General features: G+C 37.4%; 1 protein-coding gene across 1 annotated transcript in view; it reads right to left on the bottom strand.

The window, feature by feature from the left end:
* The window catches only part of pik3c2b (phosphatidylinositol-4-phosphate 3-kinase, catalytic subunit type 2 beta), a 123,209-nt gene that overhangs the window by 10,606 nt on the left and 86,234 nt on the right, over window positions 1-26,369 (bottom strand). Inside the window, exons 13-25 of the mRNA XM_028796664.2 lie at window positions 25,889-26,056; window positions 25,037-25,148; window positions 20,701-20,843; window positions 4,506-4,694; window positions 4,320-4,413; window positions 4,078-4,172; window positions 3,740-3,920; window positions 3,549-3,656; window positions 2,174-2,266; window positions 1,927-2,056; window positions 1,701-1,837; window positions 266-435; window positions 28-184 (exon numbers count right to left, since the gene is read on the bottom strand). Of these exons, the coding sequence (XP_028652497.1) occupies window positions 28-184; window positions 266-435; window positions 1,701-1,837; window positions 1,927-2,056; window positions 2,174-2,266; window positions 3,549-3,656; window positions 3,740-3,920; window positions 4,078-4,172; window positions 4,320-4,413; window positions 4,506-4,694; window positions 20,701-20,843; window positions 25,037-25,148; window positions 25,889-26,056 (1,777 nt within the window). The remainder of the gene's footprint in view (window positions 1-27; window positions 185-265; window positions 436-1,700; window positions 1,838-1,926; window positions 2,057-2,173; window positions 2,267-3,548; window positions 3,657-3,739; window positions 3,921-4,077; window positions 4,173-4,319; window positions 4,414-4,505; window positions 4,695-20,700; window positions 20,844-25,036; window positions 25,149-25,888; window positions 26,057-26,369) is intronic.

The following is a 26,369-nucleotide window of genomic DNA, read 5'->3' on the forward strand; positions in this document are numbered from 1 at the left end:
CCAATCACTGAGAAACACATGTCCTACCAGACCCAGCAGGTTGAGAAAAAGATGTGTGTGCTTGCGGATCAGATTATAAGCTTCACAGCACAGGTCTACAAAGTCGTGAAAGCGACTGGATGGCTTGTCTCCTCCATTGATCACATACGCCATGTCAGACGTGAAGACAAAAGGTGCCCGATCCCTGCAAACACAAACACTCACAAGTTAAGGGAAACGAAATTTTATTCATCAAATCACCAGGTGCGGTGTGTATCCATCTTACCGTTTAATATTGCCAAACATTTGAGCGTGGCCCAAGAACTTGCCAAAATCAATATGGAACATGTGGCCAGAGGTCCTCAGCATAATGTTGTCATTGTGCCGGTCACAGATGCCCAGGATGTAGGTCGCCACACAGCATCCAGCACAAGAGTAGATGAAGTTTTCCACTGCCTGAAGGAAGATTGACAGTACATTAACCATAGGACACACGAAAAGTTCTGCCACTTTGTTTAATTTCTTAGAGCCAATTGTTTTCAAAGGAATGGTGCCCACTGACATCATCTGTTACTTGTATGTCACTGTAGGGTGAACCACTATTTGGGTACAGATTTATGAGCAGGGTGGCATATTGCATAAAACTGGTAAGGAAATTGTAGAGGGAGACCAAGAATATATGTGTGTAGGGCCGAGTGCATATGTATGAGTGAGTGTGGGTATATTTGTGAGTGTGTCCAGCAACCTGTCTGTCAATAGCCTCTAATTTATTCCCAATACTGGCAGAATAGACTCCAGCCTCCCATGACACTCTACTGAAATTAGCAAATATGGTGCTTAGTTCATTTATTTAGTTAGCTGGTGCATTTATCTAAATTAGAATTTCAAGTACATAACTGGACTTTTTCTGTATTTCTCCATTGTGAACTCTTTTAAATTAAGAGACTCGCTCAATGTAGCACAGTGGGCCGCTGATAAAACTGAACTAGCTGCTTTACACTTTATAGATCAGTATTTTTTTCACCAGGGGCCTACACTATTAAGTCAACAAAATAGCTTCTCTGTATTAGCCAAAGCAAATTTAGATTAATTAAGTTTAATATACAGTCCACAGAAGACAGAAACACAAAAGAAGGTTCATTAGACGACTGCTGTGCTTAAAGCATAAATTGTTCAACAAAGTAACTTTCATGAGTGATAGGGAAGAAGACTGATTCAGGAGCAAGTACGGTGCTAAATGTTTCAGAAAATGCTGCTTTTTGTGCTTTCCTCCATTCAGGATTAACATCTATCTTATACCTGTTGATGTCAAGATAGGTTTGGCTACATGTTTACCTGTACTGCAAACTATAGATTTTAAAAATTGATAAATGCTAGGTTCTAAAGTACATTCATACCCTGCTTATCACACGTTTTACATAAATTTGACATAGCCAACTTTAGCAAATTAATACCAATTTGTTTGGTCAGCAAGCAGTTCCCCACAATAGTGGATTGCTTCAGAGTAATTTAAAATTCACATCAACACATGATATCCAATATGCTCATGACAAGTATATTAGTAAATAAAGAAATAAAGAAAATTATATCTGTGACAAGTGATTACTTTGAAGAACTACAATTTAATTGTATTATTTCAAATCTGGAATTCTGATAAATTACCAGCACCCAGTAAATATACTGGAGCGGGCCTTTTTAGCAATAGTCTTCCTCCATCTAACCTTTTCATATTCATCTTCACTGGGATTGTGCTTCTGCAGCCAGTCAGCCAGTGGCCGATCTTTGAAGGACCCAGTTACTCCATGCTCAACTTGGATCTTCCGCAAAGTTTCAGCATTTGGGATCATTTCCACCATCCCTGAAATTCAGAGGATGAACAGCATGATAAAAGAAATGAACCTATTCTACTCTGGTCAGCCACCACTTCACAAATATGCCCTTTCTTACCTCGACCACGACCAGTTGAGAAGCATCGGAAGTTGACCATCCTCATGTTCAGACCTTCCTGCAGCCAGATCTTGTTCATGACACGTATAATTTGTAGTGTTAGCATGTCCTGTCGCAGGTCATCCCCTGACTAGACAAAAGTGGACAGTTTTGCATAAACCAAAGATACAACTCGCAACATACTCTTTTCTCTTCTTTTTACCCCAAATTTATCGGTCACAAGTGTGATTAAAATAGGCAGACTAACCTTGAAGATGACTTCAATGTTGTCTCCTAATGAGTCCACATTCAGGAATGATAGTTTAAGTGGAACTGCATTAGAATTGAAATAGGAACAAGCCTGTAAGGAAATGAAAGAAGAATAGAGTTAAGGGATGAAGTACCGTAGATACTCGCGTATTAGTCGATCTCGGAGATAAGTCGAGAGTATTGTTTAAGCCGAAAATTACGAAATTTGTTATGACCCGAGTATAAGTCGAGGGTAAAACTTGACAGCTATCATAGATAGAGGGCAACAATCAGCTGTTAATGGCGACAAAACTCACTGTCACGTCACAGGCATTCCCTCTGTGCTTGGAGAAATGCTAGACTCGTTGACTCGGCAACTAATCCTTGTGTGTGCATGAGTTGCGAAATGTAAACAAAGGCAAGATGGCGTCGATATGTCACAAAAGAAAAGAAAACACTCGGCAGACGATGTTTTGCACATTATCGCCGAGTCGGACTGATTTTTCAGAATTGGATTTTATTGATACTGATCAGGAATCGAGCAAGAGAGTGAGAAGCCGGCATCAGCTGATCGGACACCAGCCGATGCCGCGCCAGCTGAACGCATTCGCGCAGCCGATGCAGCTATGGCAAGGTTCGCGTGGAAGGAATACCCAGACATTGATCCGTGGGAGCCGAACTGGCTACCGGACTTCACAAGATAGCATGGCTTGCTGTTGGACACGACAGATCACCCGCTGCTGGACTACTTCAGGCTGCTCTCTCCTGATGCTGCTTTTCAGCTACTGTCAGACGCGACAAACAGGTAGGCAGAGAAATTTTTTGAATTGCGGGCTGCGCTTGCATCGCATTGATAGCGTGCGTTGCCTTGGTTCTTTTGATTCCAAATCTGGTTGCACGTGGCAGCTAATGGTCTGTTTGTTATCCAAAACCTGCAAAAGCTAATGCTCAAATTGAAGTATTTCACAGTTTAAAGAATTATTTAATGAAATTAGAAAAAAAATAGCTAATTAGCAATAGTATTGCTGGCTTATAATTATTTCAAAGACCATGGGAAATGGCAGATGACCCGGTGACTTAACACCGTGAAGTGTTGAGTGTACAATGTCATTACACAAATTGTATGGACAATTGTGTTGCCCCGCGGATAAGTCGATTCTGCTTTTTTGAATGAATTTTAAGGCATAAATTTTTCGACTTATACGCGAGTATCTATGGTAATCATATGTCACATTTAAACCACCATTTCTCTGCATCACTATATATGCAAACAGAAGAACATCAGCAGCTCACTACTCTGCAGTCACTATAATCCCAACAAGGAGGTCTAAACTGAAAAAAGAAAAACAGTATTAAGCAAAGAAATTAAATCTTCCAACCATTTTTCCTCTTACCTGGATGTGGATGCCTTTTACCAGCAGACCTGGGTTAAGAGGGAGGCGACAACTGCTGTTGACCTTGAAGAAGTGTTGCACTTCACTGAGACCCTCACGTAGAATACCCTGCGAATGGAAAAGTGTGATCAGTGATAACTGACTCCTTCATGGGGCCAGAGTGGTGAAACTCATAAACAACACCAACTTACTTGCCGGGAGGATGGGGAAGCCTCTCGGACACGCTGGGCAACTTTGGCCAGTATGTTGACCAGCCAGCACTGCCGATCAAATTCTTCTCGTAAACCTCGTCCAGAGCAGCAGAGGAGGGCAGCCAGCAGGTACTGGTAACGCACAGTGAACTGGGAGTCCTGGAGTGCATCCTTCAGAAGCCTGTAGGGTGACAAAATTGGACAAGACACAAACATTCACTTTGGTTAAAAACCACCTTTGGTAGCTGAGAAAATAAATTTTAACTAAAGTGTTATACTGTAGGCAACAAAGATGCCCACTGCTATCTATAACATTGCCTGATTTGACCAGGACCTACCAGAAAAGGTAGTGTGCGACACGAACATCTCTGATGGCTCTGCGTAGCAGGAATCTGACTAATGGACTATCAAGATAACATTCATACTTTAGGGCCTGTTGAATGAAAATAACAGCTAAAATCAGAGAGAAAGAGGGCAACACTTGCGGAGGAACAATGAACCAGTTCATCCTGCCTGGTCAGCTTAGTTCAGATTAGGAAGACATCACCTGATCTTCAGAAAACGGTAAAACACAGCCTACCTGCACCAACTGTGGCAGGAAGTCAAGAAGCTCTGGGTCTGAGATGGAGTCCATCCACCGGACAGCTGTGTGGCGTACTTCCTGATCAGGAAATCTGTACAGCCAAAGTGAGATCAGTGCAGTTAAAAAAAATTCCTTTCTAACCCAGTGATCACTCCTTTAATCAGGATTGTCCTGAACACTTACATGGCATGCAGCAGGCCTAGTGCATCCAGGTGGTTCATGCATGTCCACTGCTTCAGCAGGGCGTAAATATCAGGAAGGCAGGCCCATTCCCAGCTGGGAGCGCTAGCAAGCACTAAAGGAAGGCAACTGGTCTCTGTGTAACAGAAATATCGCTTCTCCCACATTAACTTCCTATTATCCGGGGTCAGCCTGCCAAGAAAAAGAAAAGGATTCTGGCTTCAAAAAAGACAGTAGTCAAGTTGATCAGAGGGGATGAAATCAATGACCAAACATCAGATGTAACAAGTTTAGCATCCAGAAGCTTTCTAGTACCATAAATGCTTTAGTTAGTGGTGAACAGACTGAATTATCTTTGTAAAACTGAATGATGGTTACATCTAATGATCAGGGAGAAGAGTAAATCAACCTTTTAGCACTACATTTTGGTGTAGATGGACAAACTGTGTTATGTTTGAATATATGCAACAGAACCCCTATTGATTTAGAGTATTACTGAACAGAGTCAATGAACAAAATGAGCAGAGTCTAGGAGAGTAATTTTCATTAGGGCAATTCTTAGCATCTAATATTTTCTCTCCAGATGCAGTAAGCATACCAGATTGCCACATGTCTCAATAACTACTAGAGTTGGGAGATAATCAGAAATGACTGTATCTAACTATACAACCAGGAGGAGCAGCCATCTGTTTTATTAAAGTCTGTTATGCTATCAAAGGAACTCTCTTTCAGATGTTGGAGGACAAATTAAGTTATATTTGAATTACGGCAGGCAGCAAATGTAACAAATTCGACAAACTAGGGTGACTAACTCTGAGCACTAAAAAACATTCTCACATCACTAAAGGAAAACAATACGTAGTACTACCTACCGCCACCTCACAAAGGGCTGGTGGACATATTGGATTTTGTGTGAGTAAGCGCATAATAGTGTTAGGGAATTATGCATAAGGACATTCATTAAAATACAGAACCGAGAAGAGTGATTTGCTGCTTTGGTTTACAAATGTCACAACACCTTATATTTTAGTACCGACTTGTTGATACAGACAGATTGAATTATGTTTGGACAACTATATCATAGTGTCTGCAAATGATTAAAGCTGAATAGCATATGAGTGAAACGTAGCACCTAGGGGAGAAAACCCTGTTTTCATAACAGCCTCTTATAGCATTGAACAAACTTCTAGGAGACAAAAAGATTATTTTGAATAACAACATGGCAGTATACCCCCCCAGTAGTAATCAGTTAAATATTAATAAAAAGCCATTGCATCAAAGTGTAGAACCTAGGAGTGTAAAACCTCGTGCTAAAACACTTCAAGCAGTACTAGTCCCAGGGGTTCCGGGCCCAGGAAATATTTGGACATCAACTTGAAAGGATTCTTAGGGATCAGAACTGATAGAAACCATGTCACATGTCAATCAAACATAGAATATGGAAAAGTAACCCCAGCATTAGCTCAAACAAGTTAGATGTTGTGTTAGATGTATAGGCAAGAAATGTTAATTCAAAAACCACAAGAGCATATACTCACCAATGACAGATATAAAACTGAAGTGAAAGTACAACTTTCTAAATTTCCAGAGGGAGGGGAAAAAAGAAAAAGGGGGAACAACACAGGGAAGAAACCAAGAAAGAACTGTAACAAAAGGATAATTAACATCAAAAGTAAACTGCAATAAAAATGCAATTTCGACCTGAGAGTCTTCCCCATGAAAAGTCTGGAAAAAGAAAGAAGGTGTCAGTTGCAGGTCCATCAATTCATCCGTTCATTCTGAATAAAGTAAAAACTCTTAATAGACAGTTGCAGTCTCTCTTGGAAAACACTAGGCAAAAGGCAGGGCTGTGCCGGAAAAGGATTTGAATATGCCCCTATAGTGCCAAGTCTAGTGAGCTAGATTTGTTTTTTTTATTTCTGCTGCCACCAGAGGGAGCAAAAGATCTTTGCAAGATTATAAAGAAACAAGATTGTCTGAAAAATACTCTTCTCTTTCCTACAGCCAAAACACCTTAGTTTTTGGAGTCTCCTCCAAATAAGAGCTCTATAGTATGTCCCGGGGAAGGATGAAATGCCTGTTGGCGAGCTGTCATCTGCAAAACAAATTTCAGCAACTGGCTAGAAGAGGCCACATGGGGCTGGCAATCCAATCCTACAGTGGAGGAGGAGGAGCAGGGGGGTGGGGTGTGTTGGGGGGAAAATACAGAACTTGACCATGGTGAATTGTGGATGGCGATTATTTTTTTGTTTCTGTTGTGGAGAAAAAAGAAATTAACTGCATCCTGTTTACAGACGGAAACACAGAGGAATACCTTACCAGCTGCAAGCTGTAGCTCTGATCAAATGTAGCTAACCAACCAGACACGTGTTATGTATGTGTCTGTATACCTTAAATATGTGTATCCAACAAGCTTTAGGGTGTGGAGAGCTTGGCCCTGTATTAAGTAACACTTCCAAAATTAGAGAGCATCCACAAACAAGAATGCCAACTGAAGTGCTGGTGCTTAGATGCTCACTCTGTTCATAATATCCTAGACCCAACTAGTGAGGGTGAGCTTTTTACTTTATTACCAAAACCTCTTTTAATTCTAAACAATACTTTTGCTATAACAAGCAACAATAAAAACAGGCAATAATGAAGAATGAATGTGGTAGGATACTATAAATAAGCAGATGGTCCCCAGGCACTGCAAATGAACAGTCCACTGCTGTGAGAACTCTTCTTGTGACTTCTGGATAAGGGCATTCTGCAAGAGAGATTGCTAAAATTGCAGAGATGCCAATGAGGAGAGTGACATTCTTTTTAAGCAGGCTTTCAACATAAACTAAATTTCTACTTCTTGCTGCTTCTTGGACTGCTGTAAAGATTTAATTTCCCCTTGGGGTCAAATAAAGTATAAAAGGTATAAAAAGATAAAGTATATCTAATCTAATCAAGTTTCCACAGTTTTTAACCTGACACAAAACTTCCTGATGGTTAAAATACCCATCTAAAAACTTTAAAATTATAGTACATTTTTACAACTGCTTATACAGAAAAAAACCAAGTAGCAAGGATAAAGTGTATCCTGTAACTAAAAAGACCTATCCATTATCCAACATGCGTATCTGCTTCAAGTCTCCACAAAGCCAAGGCCTATACCGGTGAGTGAAACATGGTAACCAATCATAGCAGGGCAAACTCACACACACTGCCAAACTGGGTGCATTTACAGTCATCAATGAACCAAAATGTCATATCTTTGTGATGTACAGAAAGTAGAGAGTTCATTACAGAGTTAACAAGAGACAACTAGAATTCTTTTTATTCATAAAGATTTAGTATAAATAGCTCCTGCACGGAAGAAATATTCAGCATTACACTAATTGCGGTTAACTGCTATCTGAATTTCTCAAGGGGAGACAATCTAATAAAAATTCAAAAGCTAGGTATTCAAAGCACCACCCATACATGGTTTAAATCATATCTTAATAACAGATCCTTTTCTGTAAATACTGGTATTTTTTTCTCTTCCTCCGCTACATTAACCTGTAGGGTTCATTTTAGCCCCAACACAATTTGCCATGAATATTCTCCTTCTGAAATTGATAATTCACAGTGATTTTGGACTCTTCTCTATATTTTGACAGAGACATGAATGCAGTGGTCAAGGGCAATTTCTTCCATCTTAGAAATACAGGTACAATGAAACGTTTTATATCAACCAAAAACCTTACGACAGTTGTCCATGCTTTTATCTGAAATCGTCTGGATTACTGTGATTCACTGTATGTTTGGATTATTCAGTCCTTTTTAGCTTGTCTACAGCTGGTTCAAAATGTGGCAGACAGGTTACTAACAGGCACCTGTAAGAGGGAACTCGTCACTTGTATAACTTCTCTTTGCTGGCTGCCTGTCAAGTACAGGGTTTTTGTTTGTGTTTAAAGCCCAAAATAACATGGCTCCTCCTTATATCTCAGAGCTTCATTCCAAGTATTTCACCACCAGGTGGCTCAGATCCTCTTCACAGTCTCTTCTGGTGGTAGTACAGTCTTGCTGCACACGTAAGTGGTGATCAAGTTATTTACAGTGGCTGCCCCAAAACTTTGAAATGGCCTACTTTCTGATGTCAAAACTACATTCAAATCACGCTAAAAGTCGTACTTTTTTACTATGGCTTTTGGGGACACAGTACAAAGTACAGAATTTGTTTATGACGTCGCCAGGTTCGGTGTACTTTGGTTTGGCTTTTTGTTAACATTCAGTCTTAGTTGTTGATGTACTGTGATGTTTTTAGTGTGATTTTATTTTTATTGTTGATATTATCTCTTATATGCACTTTTTACTCTGTGCAGCATTTTGGTCAGAAATGGTGCTAATTGAGCTGTATGCTTTATGATACAGATTGGATGCATACAATCCTTCTGTGCAGATTGTATCATAAAATAACTATTATGAATATTTGTGCTAGTTTGAAAAGTGGGTTATGAGTAGCTGAACAAAACACAGTTCTAGAACTGCTCAGCTCTTCATTATTTTAAGAACATAAACTTCAGTGGACACACAAAGATGGTGGTTGCCATTTTCAAGTCTTCAGTTGCCACACTGTTTACACATGCACAATACTTCCATTTGCATTAGTTTCTGGATTCCTGTCTGCCAAGTGCCCTACATTAACTCCTTCCATTAATTATTTGCCAGACGAACACCTCCATAATCTTTAAAAGGACTGTAAACATTCCTTCTGTCCTGTGTCAATATTTGTTTTTATGTGCAGTTAATTTAGGCAGACCAAAACTGATACTAGCTCTCTAGCCTGATATGGATCTGTGACTTGGATGGTTTTGTATGCGGAGTGTTTATTTTTATGTTTTTTTCAAAAATGGGAAGATACAACACTGACAAATTCAAATAATCTAATAATGTTATGTGTTAAATTATTTTAAATCAGAATTACACTTTGATTTTAATTCCATATATAATCTGAAAAATGCAAAAACAAAACAGACGCATTTCTTTTATAAAACTATTCATCAGATGACTTTAACGTTGTGAATACACAAGAAATATATACTGCATCTTTTCTGTTAAATTGCTTTGTAATTACGTTCTTTTAACTCTATTACATTTTAAATACATATTTGGACCATATGGTATTTAAATAAAACTGTGAGTTTAAAAAACTGAGGCATTCAATATTACTGGACAATAGTGTTTTGTGAATATGATATCTACCCATTAATAAAATTGGATTAATAAAAATAATTATAAATGTAAAACCTAAGAAAACATCCCTATTCTTAAAAGTAATATCAATGTTAAAATCATTTGATAAAACATTTTGTATGTCCAACCAGAGAAGGTTTTGTATTGATCACATATCAATAAATAAATGTCTTCGGTATTCTTTACCATTTAAAAAAAATAATAAACAAACATATAGTTTAGATTATGAATACATTTGGAGTCAAATTTACATGGTAAATGATATGTATGATTTTAAAGGTAATGTATTTTTACTGTGTTTGTAATTCACACAATATGTGACATTGGGGAACCATCGAAAGTAGTTTCCAGTTTAAATGGTCAAAATTACCATTTCAAAGACGAAATAACACTGTAGGAATTACGTCTGCGCCTTAAGCGTTTATGGCGTTGGACTTTGAAGAAGGGTAATACAGTAGACGGGAAGAGCAGTCAACCATTTCCGATATCAGCCCGTAAGAAGCTACATATACATATAAAACAAACTGCGCGTGGCACCACTTGTTCTAGAAGTTTCGGTAGTTGTCGTATGTCGCACTGGTCGGTTATTGTTTGAGCTTTTGAGAAAATGTGTCAGCGTACGAGTGCGAATTCAAAATGGCTTACATCTTTTTTTTAAGCAGTTATACTGTCTAAAGTTTATTAAGCTAAACAGATTGAACGGCCATGTTAAATCCAATAAACGCAACTGGCTAACCAAAGGCCTTATTAATGTGTCGCGAACACAGATAGGTTGATAGATATGAAAGGAAATTAGATAGATAGATAGATAGATAGATAGATAGATAGATAGATAGATAGATAGATAGATAGATAGATAGATAGATAGATAGATAGATGAAATCTACAAATATATCACCGACTTTATCATAAATTGGGAAGGCGAAAAATCTTAGTTATACATAATTAGCTATGCGACTTATGTAGCTTTTCCTAGTTTTTTTTTTTTTTTTTCATTTTTTTTGTAACACCGCACATGTGCAGTTTTTCCGTTAAGTTTTTCTGTGAAATAAAGACTAAGCCAGCTTATAATACACTGTACTTTTTTCAAAATACCGTTTTCTTGATGCTCCAATCATGCAGCTGTAACACATGGCACTTCAGACAAATTTCTATCAATCCCAAGATCCAAGAGTCAGCAAACAAAATATGCAGAAACTGCTCGACCCAACGTTTGTCTAAATTCAAATGTTACAATTCAAACAAACGCTCCAGAAACAGCTGTCTTAGGCACCTCACCTGAAGATGGAGATGAAGAGACGCCCTCTTTTTGTGCTCAACTGTTCCTTTCCATACATCCCCATCAGCAGGTATATTTGCAAATAAGGACGAAAACAGCGGGGGTTCTCCCTGGCAGTGGTTCCTCAGGCATGAATAACTAATTGCCTATCACTATTAAAGTTAAGGCTCTACAAGTTAATGATAGATCGAATACATCACGACGAACTTCTAGAAAGTTGATTCTGTTCATCTGGACATAGTTTTTTTTTTTCCGAGGGACGTTACGTCACTCAAGAGGGAGATACGTTACATCATTCATCCGGATGAGTGAGGTAACATATCTCCCTCGGAAAAAAAACTGTCCTGATGAACAGGATCAACTTTCTAGAATTTTCTTACCTGGATTGTTGAGCATGCATCGGGACATCACGACAAACGGATGGTAATGCATGTTTTATCGTTACACTTGTTCATACGCTGTAAGATAGATAGATAGATAGATAGATAGATAGATAGATAGATAGATAGATAGATAGATAGATAGATAGATAGATAGATAGATAGATAGATTCTTGCATTAACTTTTGAATAGTGATGCCACATATGCACGCCTCACTTAGTGGTCAACATCTGCATGAAGCAAACATCAAATCCCATTGGTTTAGCCATGAGTCAAAGAATACTAAGCATGATTTCAGAATATTCTGGAAGCAGCAACAAGGGGTATTGTAAATTTAGGTTGAAGATCAAGCTGAAGAAAAAGAAATACTGTCAGAAAGTTGAGACACTGAATATAAAGAAAAAGAGAAAAATAAAATGCATAGTATAGGTGTTCAAACACAACAGCATTAGTCAAAATGCTGAATTATACATCAATTTATTCTACTTTTCCTAATAAAGTGGATTGTATTTTTTGAATACTCAACCAAAAAGCAGTTCCCATTACAATATGACTAGTACTACTGGAGCCGCACAGCTACTGTTCATTTCAAAAGGGCATTTTACAATGATTTGAGTATTTCTGAAGGACTTTTACTGTTCATATACTACATATCCCCAAATGATTTTTACTGTAAATTAAAAAATAAAAGAGATTCTTTTTTACTTTGAAGTAAATCAGAGTTTGGTGATGGGGTGAAAATGTGCTATAGAGTTAAGTTCAGGTTCTGATTTTATGATGTTCAAAGTGAAGAAAAAAGTTAATTTTACCATAGGGTGGAAACCTGTATCTTCTGAAAAAAATTACCTTACTTTTTCAAACAAGCTCAATCATTTTTTTGTTGTTACAGGTTCCAGACCAACTGATTTTGGTCCATTTTTCGCAGTACTTATCTCTATATCCTTCAAAAATGGGTTGACTATACAAATTGTTTAATTTAGCTGAGATTTTTAGTCATTGGACCAGGACTATTGATTTGCAAAATTTTTGCACAAGTATTTTTTGAGATACATATTTTATAGAAATATATGCACACACACACTTAGAAAAAATGCATAAGTGAAGAAGCTAGCTAACAGCTTGTTTGCCCAGCCAGAGCACATGCTTGATGATGAAGAGACAGATATAAACACACACAAACACACACCACAATAAATCTGTAAAGGTTAGTGTAGACAGAGGCATTAAGCCATACCTGTACCACTCCTATCTGTCCTGTTTACTTCATTTCATCCAATGTATTAGGTTTTAAATTAAATAGTATTTAAGTTGTTGACTTGGTTCAATTACCTGTTCATTTTATTCTACATTTATTTGTGTACATAATAAATATTGTATATGTTATTGTGTATTGTACAGTACAATTGATCGTATTATATTTCAAAATCTTCTACTAAGTGGTTTCCTACAGTATCACTAAAATAAAATGTACACGGAAATACTGTATGATTTTTTTGAATACTCCATAAGGATTAACTTTCTAGTTCAGGATTTGTCTTCTAGTTCATTTTAGAAAGAACGATCATACAACCTCATGGAATCATTGGAAAATAAATCTGATTTTTTGAACATTTCAATTATTGACACTTTTTAAACTAAAGCTCACATTCTTCAATGTTTAACAAGAAGTGTTTGTGCCCCAGGTTTTCAAAATTCATATCCTAGGAAAATTCACAAAGATGATTCTGATTTTTAAAACATGTTAGAATTAGTTCTATTTATCTAAACAGATAGTTACTAAATAAGTGATCATTTTGTACGGATGACTGCTGGGATTAGATGTTCTATAAACAAATTTCCTATTTTAGGACCTTATAAAAGGGCTGGGTCATATAACTGGATATTTACACATTCCTCTAAAATATCTGCACAATAATAATTCACAGCTATAGGCATTCAACATGAAATATTTATAATCATTTATTTATTTATAATCATTTATTTATTCTGCTGTACAAATAAAATTTCTATGTCTGGTCCTTTAAAAAAACACTTCCTATTCCTGCATATCATATGGAGGAGCCAAGGTCATTCCATAAAGATAAGTTCAACGCTTGAAAGCTCTATAAGGAAGGATCATCTAAAAGGACAATACCTTTCAATGAAACTAATGGCACGTTACTTTTTTTTCAAAATAAATAATCCATCCATCTATTTTCTAATCTGCTTATCAAGTGCAGGGTTGTGGGGAGCTCTGATAGTGTCCAACCTTGGCCAAGGATATGAAAAATAAATTATATTATATTGTGAATAAATTCATTTAATTACATTGTTGACAGAAGCTGAAGCCTACTCCAGCAGTACTTGGTACAAGACAGGAACAAATCCTGAATGAGACAGTCAAACATCTCAGGACATATTCTCACATACCCTCAAACTCATTCTATACAGAACAATTTGAAGTCACAAACCTAACCTGCATGTTTGAGATTAGGGAGAAACATGAAGTATCACCAAAAAATGCATTAGTAAGACTATATAAACTCCATTGTGTGATTGGTGACCAGTCTACGATATGAAATCATGCCTTTGGAGTTGTCATACTGGCCATGAACAATCTTAAAAGAAACAATATAATCCTCAGAAATGCTCCAAACAGAAATAGACAATATATAGATTTTTTCCTATACAGCAAGATCTGTAAAGTTAACAATTAACATTACTGATTTCTTGTGTCTTTACTTTATAAAATGTTCTACACTTATAACTACTGTACAGTATTTTGCTTCATGCCAAACGCCCAACAGCTGAGACACTTGCATCTCATGCAATGCTAGGGCTCATATTTCCTTTCGCTTTCTGTCAGATTTCCCATGCCTGACCTAATAATCCCTCCTCATTCCGCAGGGCAGTGGAAATGTCTGAGTTATAACGTAGTGTGAATGCATGCAGAAAAGAAATTCTTTGACAGCATTGAAAAAAAGGCCTTGGTTCAGCTAGAGGTTTTTCTCCAGTACACAAAAATACTTATGGTAGGAGATACCTTTTGGTAAGTGCTATATTTGGCAAAAATTGGAAACAAAGCATATCATTCTGACTGGAAAGTGTGGTGGTGGCAGAATCATGCTATAAGAATTCTTCTCGACATTACCCTGGAAAGTTTGTGGAGACAGGCAAAAAAAGAGATTCTTGACTTAGGTAAATATTAATGATATTCTGAGTTATTAATCCAGCTGAACAATGACTCAAAATATCTGGCCAATGCAACAAGTTAGTGGCTTGAAAAGAAAAATGCTTATGTTCTGGAATGACCTAATCAAATCCTGGGTTCCAGTCTAAATCTGAATATATGGCATCTTTAATAATTTAAAATCAGTTCATGAAAAGATTTTTCATCAACTTGTGTATTCAGTACAAGAATCCCTTGTTTTTCCTGAACAGTCACAGCCATTCACTCTTCTTCAAAATATATCATGTTTAAATACTCTGCCCACATTCTTCATATTTATACAGTGGATTCAGAAAGTATTCAAACCCATTCATTTTTTACATTTTATTATGTTGCAGCCTTGGGCTAAAACTATTTACATTTTTTCCCCTCATTATGCACACTTAATACTCCAGAATGAGAAAAGAAAAACAGGATTTATTATTACATTTATTAAAAATAAAAAACTGAAATATTACGACATGTATTAAGACCCTATGATGTGACACTTGAAATTTGGCTCAGGTGTATTCCATTCTACTGATTACTGTTATTGTGTTCCAACACCTCGTTTGCAGCCTACCTGTGGTCAATTCACTTGATTGAACAAGATTAGGAAAGGCAAACACTTGTCTATAGAAGGTCCCACAGATGAAAATGAGTACAAGAATGATAGCCAAGCCAAGAGGCTGAAGGAATTTCTTGCAGAGCTTAGAGACAGTATTGTGTTAAGCCACTGATCTGGGGAAGGCTACAAAAAATTCCTGTGGCACTGCACATTCCTAAGAGCACAGTGGCCTCTAAAATTCATACTTGAAAGAAGTTTTGGACAACCAAGATTCTTCCTAGAGCTGGTCACCTGGACAAACTGAGAAGTGGTGGGAGAAGTGCCTTGATAAGAGACGTGACCAAGAACTCGATGTTCACTTTGGCTGACTACAGAACTTGTGTGGAAATGGGATGGTAGGACAGAAGCCTCTCAACAGTAAATGACACATGAAAGCCTGCTTGCAGTTTTCTGGAAGAAACTAGGCACTGCTCATCACTTGTGCAATATTGTTCCAATGGTGAAACATGGTGGCGGCAGCATCATGCTGTGGGGTTGTGTTTCCATGGCAGGGACTGGGAGACTACACAAGATTGAGGGAATACTGAACAGAGAAAAAGTACAGAGGTATCCTTAATGTAAACATGCTCCAAGATACTCTGGACCTTGGGCTGAGCTGCAGGTTCCTCTTCCAACAGGACAATGACTCTAAGCACAAAACAAAGACAACACAGAAGTGCATAAAGGACTACTCTTAGAATATCCTTGAGTTGCCCAGCCTGAGTCCGGACATTAATCCAAACAAACATCTCTAGTGATACCTGAAAAATTGTTGTCCGCTGACTATCTCTATCGGACCTGACAGAGCTTGAGAGTATCTGCAAAGAATAATGGCAGAAAGATTTCTAAATCCAGATATGTGAAGCCTTGTCACATCATATCCAAGAAGTCTCCAGGTAAATATGATATTTCAGTTTATTATATTTAATACATTTGAAACATTTTTAGAATTTTGTTTTCACTTTGTCATTCTTGGATATTGAATATTGCTGGATAGGGGGAAAAATTTAATTTGAATGAATTTAGGATAAGGCTGCAATATAGCAAAATGCAAAAAAAGTGAATGTGTCTGAATACTTTCTGAATCCACTATATAATCAGTTTGGTTTGAACAAATTGTTTAAATACAAAGCTATTCATTGCTAAATGTCAATCAAAGTTCATCCATTTTCTGTGCCACTTCTCCAACTAAGTTTTGCAAGAAGCTAGTGCCACACCGGCAGCAGCGACTGCAAGACCGAAATCAGCCCTAGACTTGGAGTCAGTTCATTGCAGGGTACATTCACACATACAGTTCACACAGTCATGCTGGGCAAATTCAAAGTTACTAATTAACTTAAACACTGAAACTCGGTAAGGAAAATTAAAATATATGAAGGAAAAACTCACACAGACATGGACAGAATGTGCCAGCTTCATACTAACCTATTGTATTACTGTGTCACCAACTAAATGAAAATTTGTACAGTCAGGCAGATTAAGGCCTGATAAACAGTTTTCACAATCTAATGAATAATAGTGTTATGCCTTTAAAAACACGATTCATTTTTCTTTTCTATGGAAGCATTGAGCCTAGTTGTGACATGTGAAGAGATATCTATTGAGTGTTTCAGGATAGGCTTTAAACATGCCTCACATTGCTTCTGCTATTTTTTATTATTCCCGACTGTTTGATTGTAACTACTTTCACCTTACACTTGCTTGCATAAGAAGCTGTCTACTACTAGACAGTTTAAAGTGAGCAAAAAGCAAATTATTGCTTTTGGAAAAAAATACTTTATTTTATGAAAATTGCTAATGTAAGTAGATCTGATTATTTCTTATAGTTTCTTATTGATTTGTTTAGCATGAAGTCCAAGGTATAGCGCTTAGCATTTTGCAGTACAGTGTGATGTTGTGGAAGAGCACTGGACTTTAAATGGTAAGGTTTTATGGTCAGTCGACCTGTGACTCACTATGTGATGTTGAGCAAGTCAATAAATGCACTTCTGATGTAGGTGTGAAAAATACACTCAAACAATAGAATGTGTATTTATGTACTATACCATCTGTAATGTATAGCAGACCATCTAGGAAAAGTTCCAGTTGCCGCTGAAAGAGGTTTTAGTGACATCAGGTGGCTCTTACCCTGTGGTCTGTGTGTAGATCCAAATACCCCAGTGCAGTGTCAGAGATACCGTGCTGTAAATATGGCACAGTCCTTTGGAAGAGACATAAAACCTGACTCTTTGTGGTCATTAAAGATCCCTGGGCATCTTTTGAAAAAGTAGGGTTTATCCCAATGTCATGGCTAAATTGCACAGCTTCATCCACTGTGCCCCACTAATTATTCCCTGTCTCTAACACTCTCCCTCATACCCTTACTTGCCAATAGTAATGTTTGGTGAGCGTACTGTCACAATAATGGCTGCTGTAGCATCATCTTGGTGGATGCTACACATCAGTGATGGTTGAAGTGGTTCCCCTCTATCTATGTAAAGAATTGGAGTAGCCAGCAAAGCACTATAGAAATGTAATTTATTATTATTATTATTGTACAGTACTGTTCTGTATTGTAGGTGGTGTTCACGATAGACAAGATGCTATGCAGAATAAAGGTAGGTTAGTTGCTTGCATAACATTACATTGAACCATTGATTCAATCAACAAAGATTTGAATCAAACTGTTCCCCGAAAAAACAAAAAAAGAAGATCTGAACCATAGATAGATGGATGGATAGATTATATGCATATATTTACATATTAAAGGCAATGTAATTACAAATGAATATATTAATTTCTTTAATTTATCCAAGTTCTGACCCTGTTAATTCCAATATAGGCTCACTGAAGGACAGAGCTTATGCTGGCATCTTTGGTCACAAAGTAGGAACCAACTATGGGCTGAGGATGAGAGCCCATTATGGGACACACTCAATCACACAAGCATGCACCCACCTAAACTCCCCCATACCAGGCCGTTTCAATGTTGCCATTTAATAACTTAACAAACATGTCTTTGAGATGAGGAAAATAACCGGATTCCATCCATCCACTCATTTTCTGAATCAGCTTTTTCATGACAGGGTTAAGCATTACAATGCCTTTTGCTTTATTACATTGCTTTCTTGCTCAGTTTGAAGCACCCTACACCATCCACCCATTTATTTAACCTACTTATTCAGTTTATGACCACAGGAAGTAAGTGCCAGCACCTGCAGCACCGGACACAATGTCGGAACCTATCCTAGATGAAGTAACAGTGAAGCGTAAGGCACACATTCACCCTGTTTTATATGAGATCAATTTGTATTTGCCAGTTAATTTAAACCTCATCTCTCTGGGATGTGGAAAGAAAACACAGAGAACACAAACAGTCCACGCTGCATATGAGTAATGTTCTGGCTCACAAAGGCCCAGGAATGGGGATCAGCAAAGCTATTTTACAGAAAAACAAGGCAGAGTAAGATCTCACACCTTTCAATATTTCTGTTTTTTTTTTTCTTTCAAATGTGATACTTAATAAGAAAAAGGAAAAGAATAATTGGGAATATCAAATGGAGGGTAAGGTAAATAGAATATTTTACATTTTATTAGTGCATTAATGCATAATGCAATAAAAATAAAAGGGAAAAGTAAAAAAAAAAAAAAAAAACAACAAGTTGATTTACTACTTCTGGTTACTTGTACCCTGCACATGTGAGAATAATGCCCCCATAATCCTAATAAAAAGCATTCCCTACCAGGTCGGTTATGGGGAAATGGTGATCCTGCTGACACAGTCTTGTTTATTTTGGCCAACACCAGCTACAGAAGATATGGTCGGGGAAAATAAAATTGAGCCTGTCCTTCTCTTTTTGACTATTAGTGGTCACTGTATTATTACTTCACATTTAGGTTTGACTATTTGTGAGCAGTGGACTAGCCTCTTTCTATAAAAAAAATTGTGAAATGAGATGGTGACTAAAATTATCATTTTTTTTTTTTTTCAATTAAGAAAGAAAGTGTTGTTTCATGTTTCAGTGGTAAACAACCACATTTATTTAGTTCACAGGTAATCTCTAAATTGGAAATGTAGATTGTTGAGTATTCTTATGAACACTATTAATATACATAATCAAAATACCCTCAGAATGCTACAGATTCCATCTTTTCAGATCTAAAAAGGGAAACAGGTTGTTCAACAATATCATCATTGAATACTGAAATATCAAATACTCTGTATAATCTAAGAGTAAAGAAGTTTGGTTAGCATTTATGAGTTATAATCAAGCAATGTTTAATAACATTCTCAGGAAGCATTCTGGAAATGCAGAATCGTATTGCAAATATACAGTTTTCATAACAAGATAACTTTCTGGAAGTAACTTAATCCAATTTAAGGCAACAGGGGACCGAAATCTATTCCAGAAGCACCAAATACATGACAGAAACCAACCATGGATGGGCTGCCAGTCCATCGTAATGCCCAATCACACATGCAGGGCCAAATAAGAATCAACCGAATACCTAAAAGTCACATGGCCTAGTGATTGAGTCAAGAAAGCCAGAGTTACTGGAGAAAAAGCCAAGCTGACTCGGAGACGAAGTGCAAACTACATACAGATAGCAACAAGGCAAAGAATTTGAGCACAATGCTGGGACTATATAATATTGGTGCTAACCACAATGTTGGTTTACCTTGCTCATTAATATTGTTAATACTAAACCTGGAAGATAATATACTGTACAATTCAAAGTGTGCAGTAAGAAGAGTAATTGAAATATTCTGGCCCTGGCAGAGTCATGTGTACATTTTCTATCACCACGAAGCGGCAACTTGCCCATCCCTGCTTTGCATGATAAAATGGTAAGGGCTTAATGGGAAGGTGGAAGGCCATGACAATAGTTTTTATAAATGAGTGGAGTCTGTTAAGTGTTGCATTATATTGGTGGGCAAGAAGACAAGATGCCACACCTGACAGACAGGCACCAGCATGTTGAAGATTAATCGCTTTCTGTTTGTTTCTAGTGTTTATGGTCACTCCCTTCAGTCTCCCTGTGTGGGAGTATGAGTCACAAATATCACTTGTTTAAGAGGGTGCACTGGAACCTACAATGCTGCAGCCTCACATACTCACTTTATGAAAGGCACTGTACAAAACAGACTTAATCTATTCATGTGTCATTTAGACAACACTCTCTAATAGTGTGTACTAGATGTCAAATTTAATGACATAGGCAGAATATGAATTTTACCTTCATCTGTTTTGTAATGGTATCTAAATGAGACGTTGGGAAAGCTTAACTATTAGCTAACCAAACAAGTGTAATGAACTGAATGGTCTGCTCTAGTTTTTGCAACACCTTATATTCTTAAAAGGCTCAAGTTAGTAGACTAGGTACAGTACTTAATGTGGTTACAGGATTCACCCTCATATGGGCATCTCTGTCCTGCTGGGTGCTTCAAATGTATCTATAATGCTATAACATGTTGAAGATATGTAAAAGCTTAGAACATGAGAGAAATAAATATCAGGACAAAGTCCCACCATAATAAGAGAAAATTGATCCCCACCAGAAAGAGGAGCTCTTATGTAGGACCTCTTGCAGTTGTCTCTGGCTGTCTTGATCCAGGTGACTGAACTCATACTTTGGACTATAGTCAGCAGCCCGAGGAGTTGTGAAGACCACATCAAATGAGGAAGTGGGGAAATCCACCTAAAAACATAAAGCAAAAAACAGTTAGAGAACACGAAATGATAGATAGATAGATAGATAGATAGATAGATAGATAGATAGATAGATAGATAGATAGATAGATAGATAGATAGATAGATAGATAGATAGATAGATAGATAGATAGATAGATAGATAGATAGATAGATAGATAGATAGATAGATAGATAGATAGATAGATAGATAGATAGATAGATAGATAGATAGATAGATAGATAGATACTTTATTCATCCCCTCAGGGAAATTCAGGTGTCCTGTAGCTCAAACACATCAGTAAAAATTGTTAAAAACTATTATAAAAGCAACAAGAACAAAAATAAATAAATAATGAAAAGTACAATTTGTTCAACTGTTACAGCGTTGGAAGGTAGAGTGGTGACCAGGTCATGAATCACTTGTATTGACAACAGCGTTATAAAATCTCTCTGCAGTAGGATCAAATAATCTTTTATAGCATTTGGTCATACAGTAGCATACGACGGCTACGTTTACTTCTTTGATCTGCCAAAATGTTGTGGACAAGGTGACTGCTATTGTCAAGGATGGCCTGTATCTTGTTCCCCATACAACTTTCCACCACAATTCCCAGTTAGTCCACAGTCCTACCCAACACCAAACCGGCCTTCTTCACCAGCTTGTCCAGCCTCTTTGAATTCTTTTCTGTTATACTGCCTTCCCAACACACGGCAGCAAAAAATAGGACACTGTCAACAACTGTCTAATAGAACAAAGACAATATTTCACTACATATTGTGAATGATCTGGGTCTGCCGAGGAAAAAGCTGCTCTGCCCCTTCCTGCAGAGGACATCTGTTTTCACAGACCTGTCCAGTCTGTCATCAAGGTGGACACCTAGATATTAACAGGATGAAGGGGAAGCTTAGACCTGAGGAAATGCACAATTATCTCCTTGGTCTTTGCTGTGTTCACAACCAGGCAGTTTTTATTGTTCCAGTCACTGAAAGCTCCAGATCCCTATATTCCCATTCCTGCCCATTCTTTATGCATGCTACAGTAGCTGTATCATCAGAGTACTTCTAATGTGGCAAAAGTCCGACTTATATTTAATGTTTGCTGTGTATAAATTGAACAGGAATGGGGCCAGAACAGTCCCTTGTGGGGTCCCAACATTGCTCACTACCGTTGCGGAGACACATACGTATTTGTGACAAAATGGACTGCTTTCCATAGCTAAACCCCATGTAAATAAATGCATCATTGTTTAGTATAATCACTTACTGTAAACCCCAAAGATTTCCTTATTTACTCTGTATCTGTGTAAATATTTTTCCTAATTTATGATATTTCTCAAGTTTTGAGCAACACAGTAGACAGTATATTTCAAAACAACATCTACCTGAGAGATGAGGCAAGATAAAAAGAAGACAAGTGAGACACCTGAGAAGGGATGGAAGAAAATGGGAGGCGAGTATTAAACTGAAAAGAAGGTCCATGAAAATGTTGACATTAATTTCATGAATTTATTAATAACTAGCCATCCCCCGTGGCTTTGCCCGCGTAGAAGTGAAACAGGACAGTGATGAGGAAAATTAGAAAGTATAAAAAAAAGAAAGTAAAGATCGCAGGAGCGCAAACAAACGGAAATTATTACTTGAAAAAAGGAAAATAATCACCACGGACCAGTTGTCATTAAAAAAAGCAGGATAAAGAGAGGTAGGAAATAAAAGACAGAGTAGAAAACAAAGTAAAACGTCATAAAAAGGTTAAAAAACAAGGGGCCAAACACATGCAGAGCAGGTTAGAGATAATGAAAACTGGAATTCAAAAGACTCAAAAAAAAAAAAAAAAAACGTAAGCGCGAAACACATGCAGAACAAGATACAGAATATGAAAGCAGAAAAAACGGACAGTGTCAAAACTTTGACAGACAGTTTCAAGACTCAGCTTTACTTGAGCCAATCACTACATTTAAGTGCTATCCATTTAGGGAAGATGTTGAGGGTGATTCACCCGCATCAAAAATTGCAACACTGTTTCACCTAAAGCTCCTCTACAGTGGAGGATGAGATTTTGACACTACAGGATGACATTCAGCTGAAGTATGGGGCTCTTGGACAGTTTTGGAACTTACTCGCAGAGAAAAAGTACCCAAACATGAGGAAATGTGCTACCTCCTTGACTGCATTATTCGACTCTACTTATTTATGCGAGTCAGCCTTTTCCCACATGGAGATTATTAAATCCAAATACTGTAGTGACCATAAATGTATTGAATTGTTATTGTGCCATAAAGGTTATTCAGAGTTATGCAAGGTACGACAACATATGTTTTATTTATAAAGTATACTCAGTATATTATATTATTAATAAAGTTTCTATCTATCTATCTATCTATCTATCTATCTATCTATCTATCTATCTATCTATACACACACACACACACATATATATATATATATATATATATATATATATATATATATATATATATATATATATATATATACATATATATAGCATTTTTAATGTAGGTAGATCATTTCGACCTGGTCATTTTAAAAGTAGCTGGCAAGTCGAAAAAGTGTGGGCACCCCTGTCATAGGGGATACGGTTTAAATCTTTGTGGTTACAACCTGTAGAAAATTTAGAAGTGTAGTCTGTTTTATTTGGAGTAACAGACATAAAAGTTGGTCTTGATTATGTGCAATATCAATAAAAAGACTTGCCTAACCAAAAAACAACCGGGTTCCACTAGAGGGCGATGACTAGTTTCTAAAACTAGGTTTTCTGCTCACGCTGCCAACATCAGGAATTTTTAACTCAGTTTTGGATGTTTTTACATCATCTATTCTCTTTGGTAGAGGCTATTTTGTACTGAGTATTTGCTTATTTTGATTAAGAATATTTGCTCACAAAAGTAAATTCCATTTCATTGTTAAACATATTTAGGATTTAATATCCAGTAGTTTTTTTAATGAGAAAGTCCACTTCTGAAATTCAGACACTGTTGCATGCAACAGATTTTGCAGAGGAACACATGCATTTGATCAGCGTAAAATGAATAATGGTCCGATTGGAAGAAATACATGTGAAATAGTAGCCAGCCTGTATGTAATTTTTTTTGATTATTGATGAAGTTCGCCACTTCAGAAAGATCCAGGGGCTGGACTAAATTTGACATCCTTGCTATACATAGACATAGTGAGAATGTGTGAGCTCCATGTGGAAAGTGCTGAGCTGTGATCTGAACTGAAGTCTCCAGAGCCATGAGACAGTAGTGCTAATCACTGCACCACTGTGTAATCCTATTCTCTTATATCATATGGTATATATCTTAAGCTTATCCATACAGTCTGTTGTAGATAACTGGTGAAGCCCTAGGGGCTTAACAATGCAAATAATTCAAATAAGACAACATGATAGAAGTAAAAAACGAACAGTGAACAGCAATGAACTCAGAACACAGCTGGAAAGCTGAATGGGTGAAACAAAAAGGAGAGATGGGAGTGGATATGGAAAGAAAGAAAGAAACAGAGAGTGAAGTAAATGCAGGGCAGATGAGGACTGCTGTGCTGATTTGTAGCAGATGTACCTTTCAGTCCAGATTCCCTTCAGAGGCAGTCAGTCAGAGAGCAAGCTCACTGGCCTAATTACAGAGCAGCATTTTCCTGCCGACGCCTCTCATTAAGGGAGATCACAGTACATCTAATTAACAAATTCAAGGGGACACGGCAAGGAACACGACAATCACTGGCTAATTATATACATCAGTGCTCCATGAATCCATGGGATCAACGTTGCAGGCCCTGACTCCACTCTTTGGGTTCTATGTGCATATTGTAAGTTGAATACATTAAAAGCTTTTACATTTTTTAGGCTTTACTTGTCTTTGAATGTAAAAATGGTGCAAATGGTCAAAACTGCACATGCAAACCAACTGATGGTGAGGCACAGGTTGGAATGAGCTGTCATATTTCTACTGTGATGACCTTTAATGTCACTTTTGGAGCTTAACACTTTATGAAGAAAGCCTAATAAGGTGGAATGGCAGACCAGAATACCCATCTTCCTACCTAAGGAATATCAGGCAGCAGAACATACATGAAGAGTGAGAGAGAAAGAGTAGTCACAGAGAGTTTTGAATAGGGATCAAAAATACCTACATTTTGCTTGGGAACCAATAAAGTATAAATAATAATACTAATATACATACCTGCAAAATGACACTGTCTGGCTGGCTAAAGTTAGGAGTACTGGAACGGGCATTTCCATCTCCAGGGGTTGAAGGCCACAAGCCCAGAAGCTTTCTCCCACAAGCTAGAACACTGGATAGACAGGACAGCACATAAGAGTATGCCCATCCAGAAACATAAGTTAAAATGTAAATAGTCTAAATCTGACACATTAAATAAGCCAACAGTGACAACAATTTTGATCTCTGGAGTCAATAATCCATCATACTGTGCTTCAGAAGAGATTGTTCAAGAAAAAACTCCATCACTGACACACAGTCTGAACCGTAATCCCCTATTTATGTTTAAAAAGAAAGCTAGGTGGTTCCAAAAGACTTCCATTTCACCTCTTATTTCTTGATGAACCCATAGATGAAATCACCCATCACAAGGCCTTTATAAATTTCAGGCTTCAGTAATAAGCATGCAGTCCTGCTCCATGCACAAGATTAAGAAACCAACAATCCTCTGCTTTTCAAGATCTGCGATTCTCTGGCTTTTGCATTAAATTGGGCACTATAAGTAATCTAAATACATTGCACAAATAGAAGCACTGATATATCATATACTATACAATATATGTGGCTGAATGACAATAAAAGTTGAGTTGAAAATAACATTGCTTAAAAGCAAGCAGTATTCTTTTTAGACAGTAATTGGAAGCTCAGTTATGATTTTCTAAGGTCACTGATGTTCAGTTCACTACATTGGTCTATGAAGCTAACTCTTGTCAATAGTGACTAGTCTCAGAGTACACCAAAATGCTCAACTTCCAAAATTATTACATATTACTCACACAGCCTAGAGTTTGAATGTACCCAGATGGCCCTTACCGTCGGAAGTTGAAAAGGGGCATTGTCACCCATCCCAGGGCCTCCACATTGCTTCGCTGTCTGCTTTTATCATCTGTACTCCCAGGAGGCGGTAGAGGAGTGGCATATAGAGTTACTGTCAGCTGGGCCTCGCGTGGAAGGCGATTAATCTGCACGGGAAATGTGACCCTATAGAAAATTGAGAGAAGAGAAGATGTGAGAGACCAATGTCAATAAGACATACCTAGTACCCTGGTCTCTAATGTAATTATCTCTGAGAGAACAAAAGTAATCAGTTTGGACATTAAATGGCTCACAGGAAGCAAACCTCAAAGCAATTAGCAATTGTACAATGCAAGTTGTCACAGGAAATAAAGGAGCGCACATACTAATAATACTGTAAGTCTCAAACCACCAAGAGCCTTAGCCTTTCAAATTATAGGAATTAAAAGGTTCTTCAGCTCAGTTTAGAGCTATATAGAACATATCATATAAGTCTGGA

The sequence above is a fragment of the Erpetoichthys calabaricus genome, chromosome 3, assembly GCF_900747795.2.
Source record: "Erpetoichthys calabaricus chromosome 3, fErpCal1.3, whole genome shotgun sequence".
Lineage (NCBI taxonomy): Eukaryota > Metazoa > Chordata > Cladistia > Polypteriformes > Polypteridae > Erpetoichthys > Erpetoichthys calabaricus.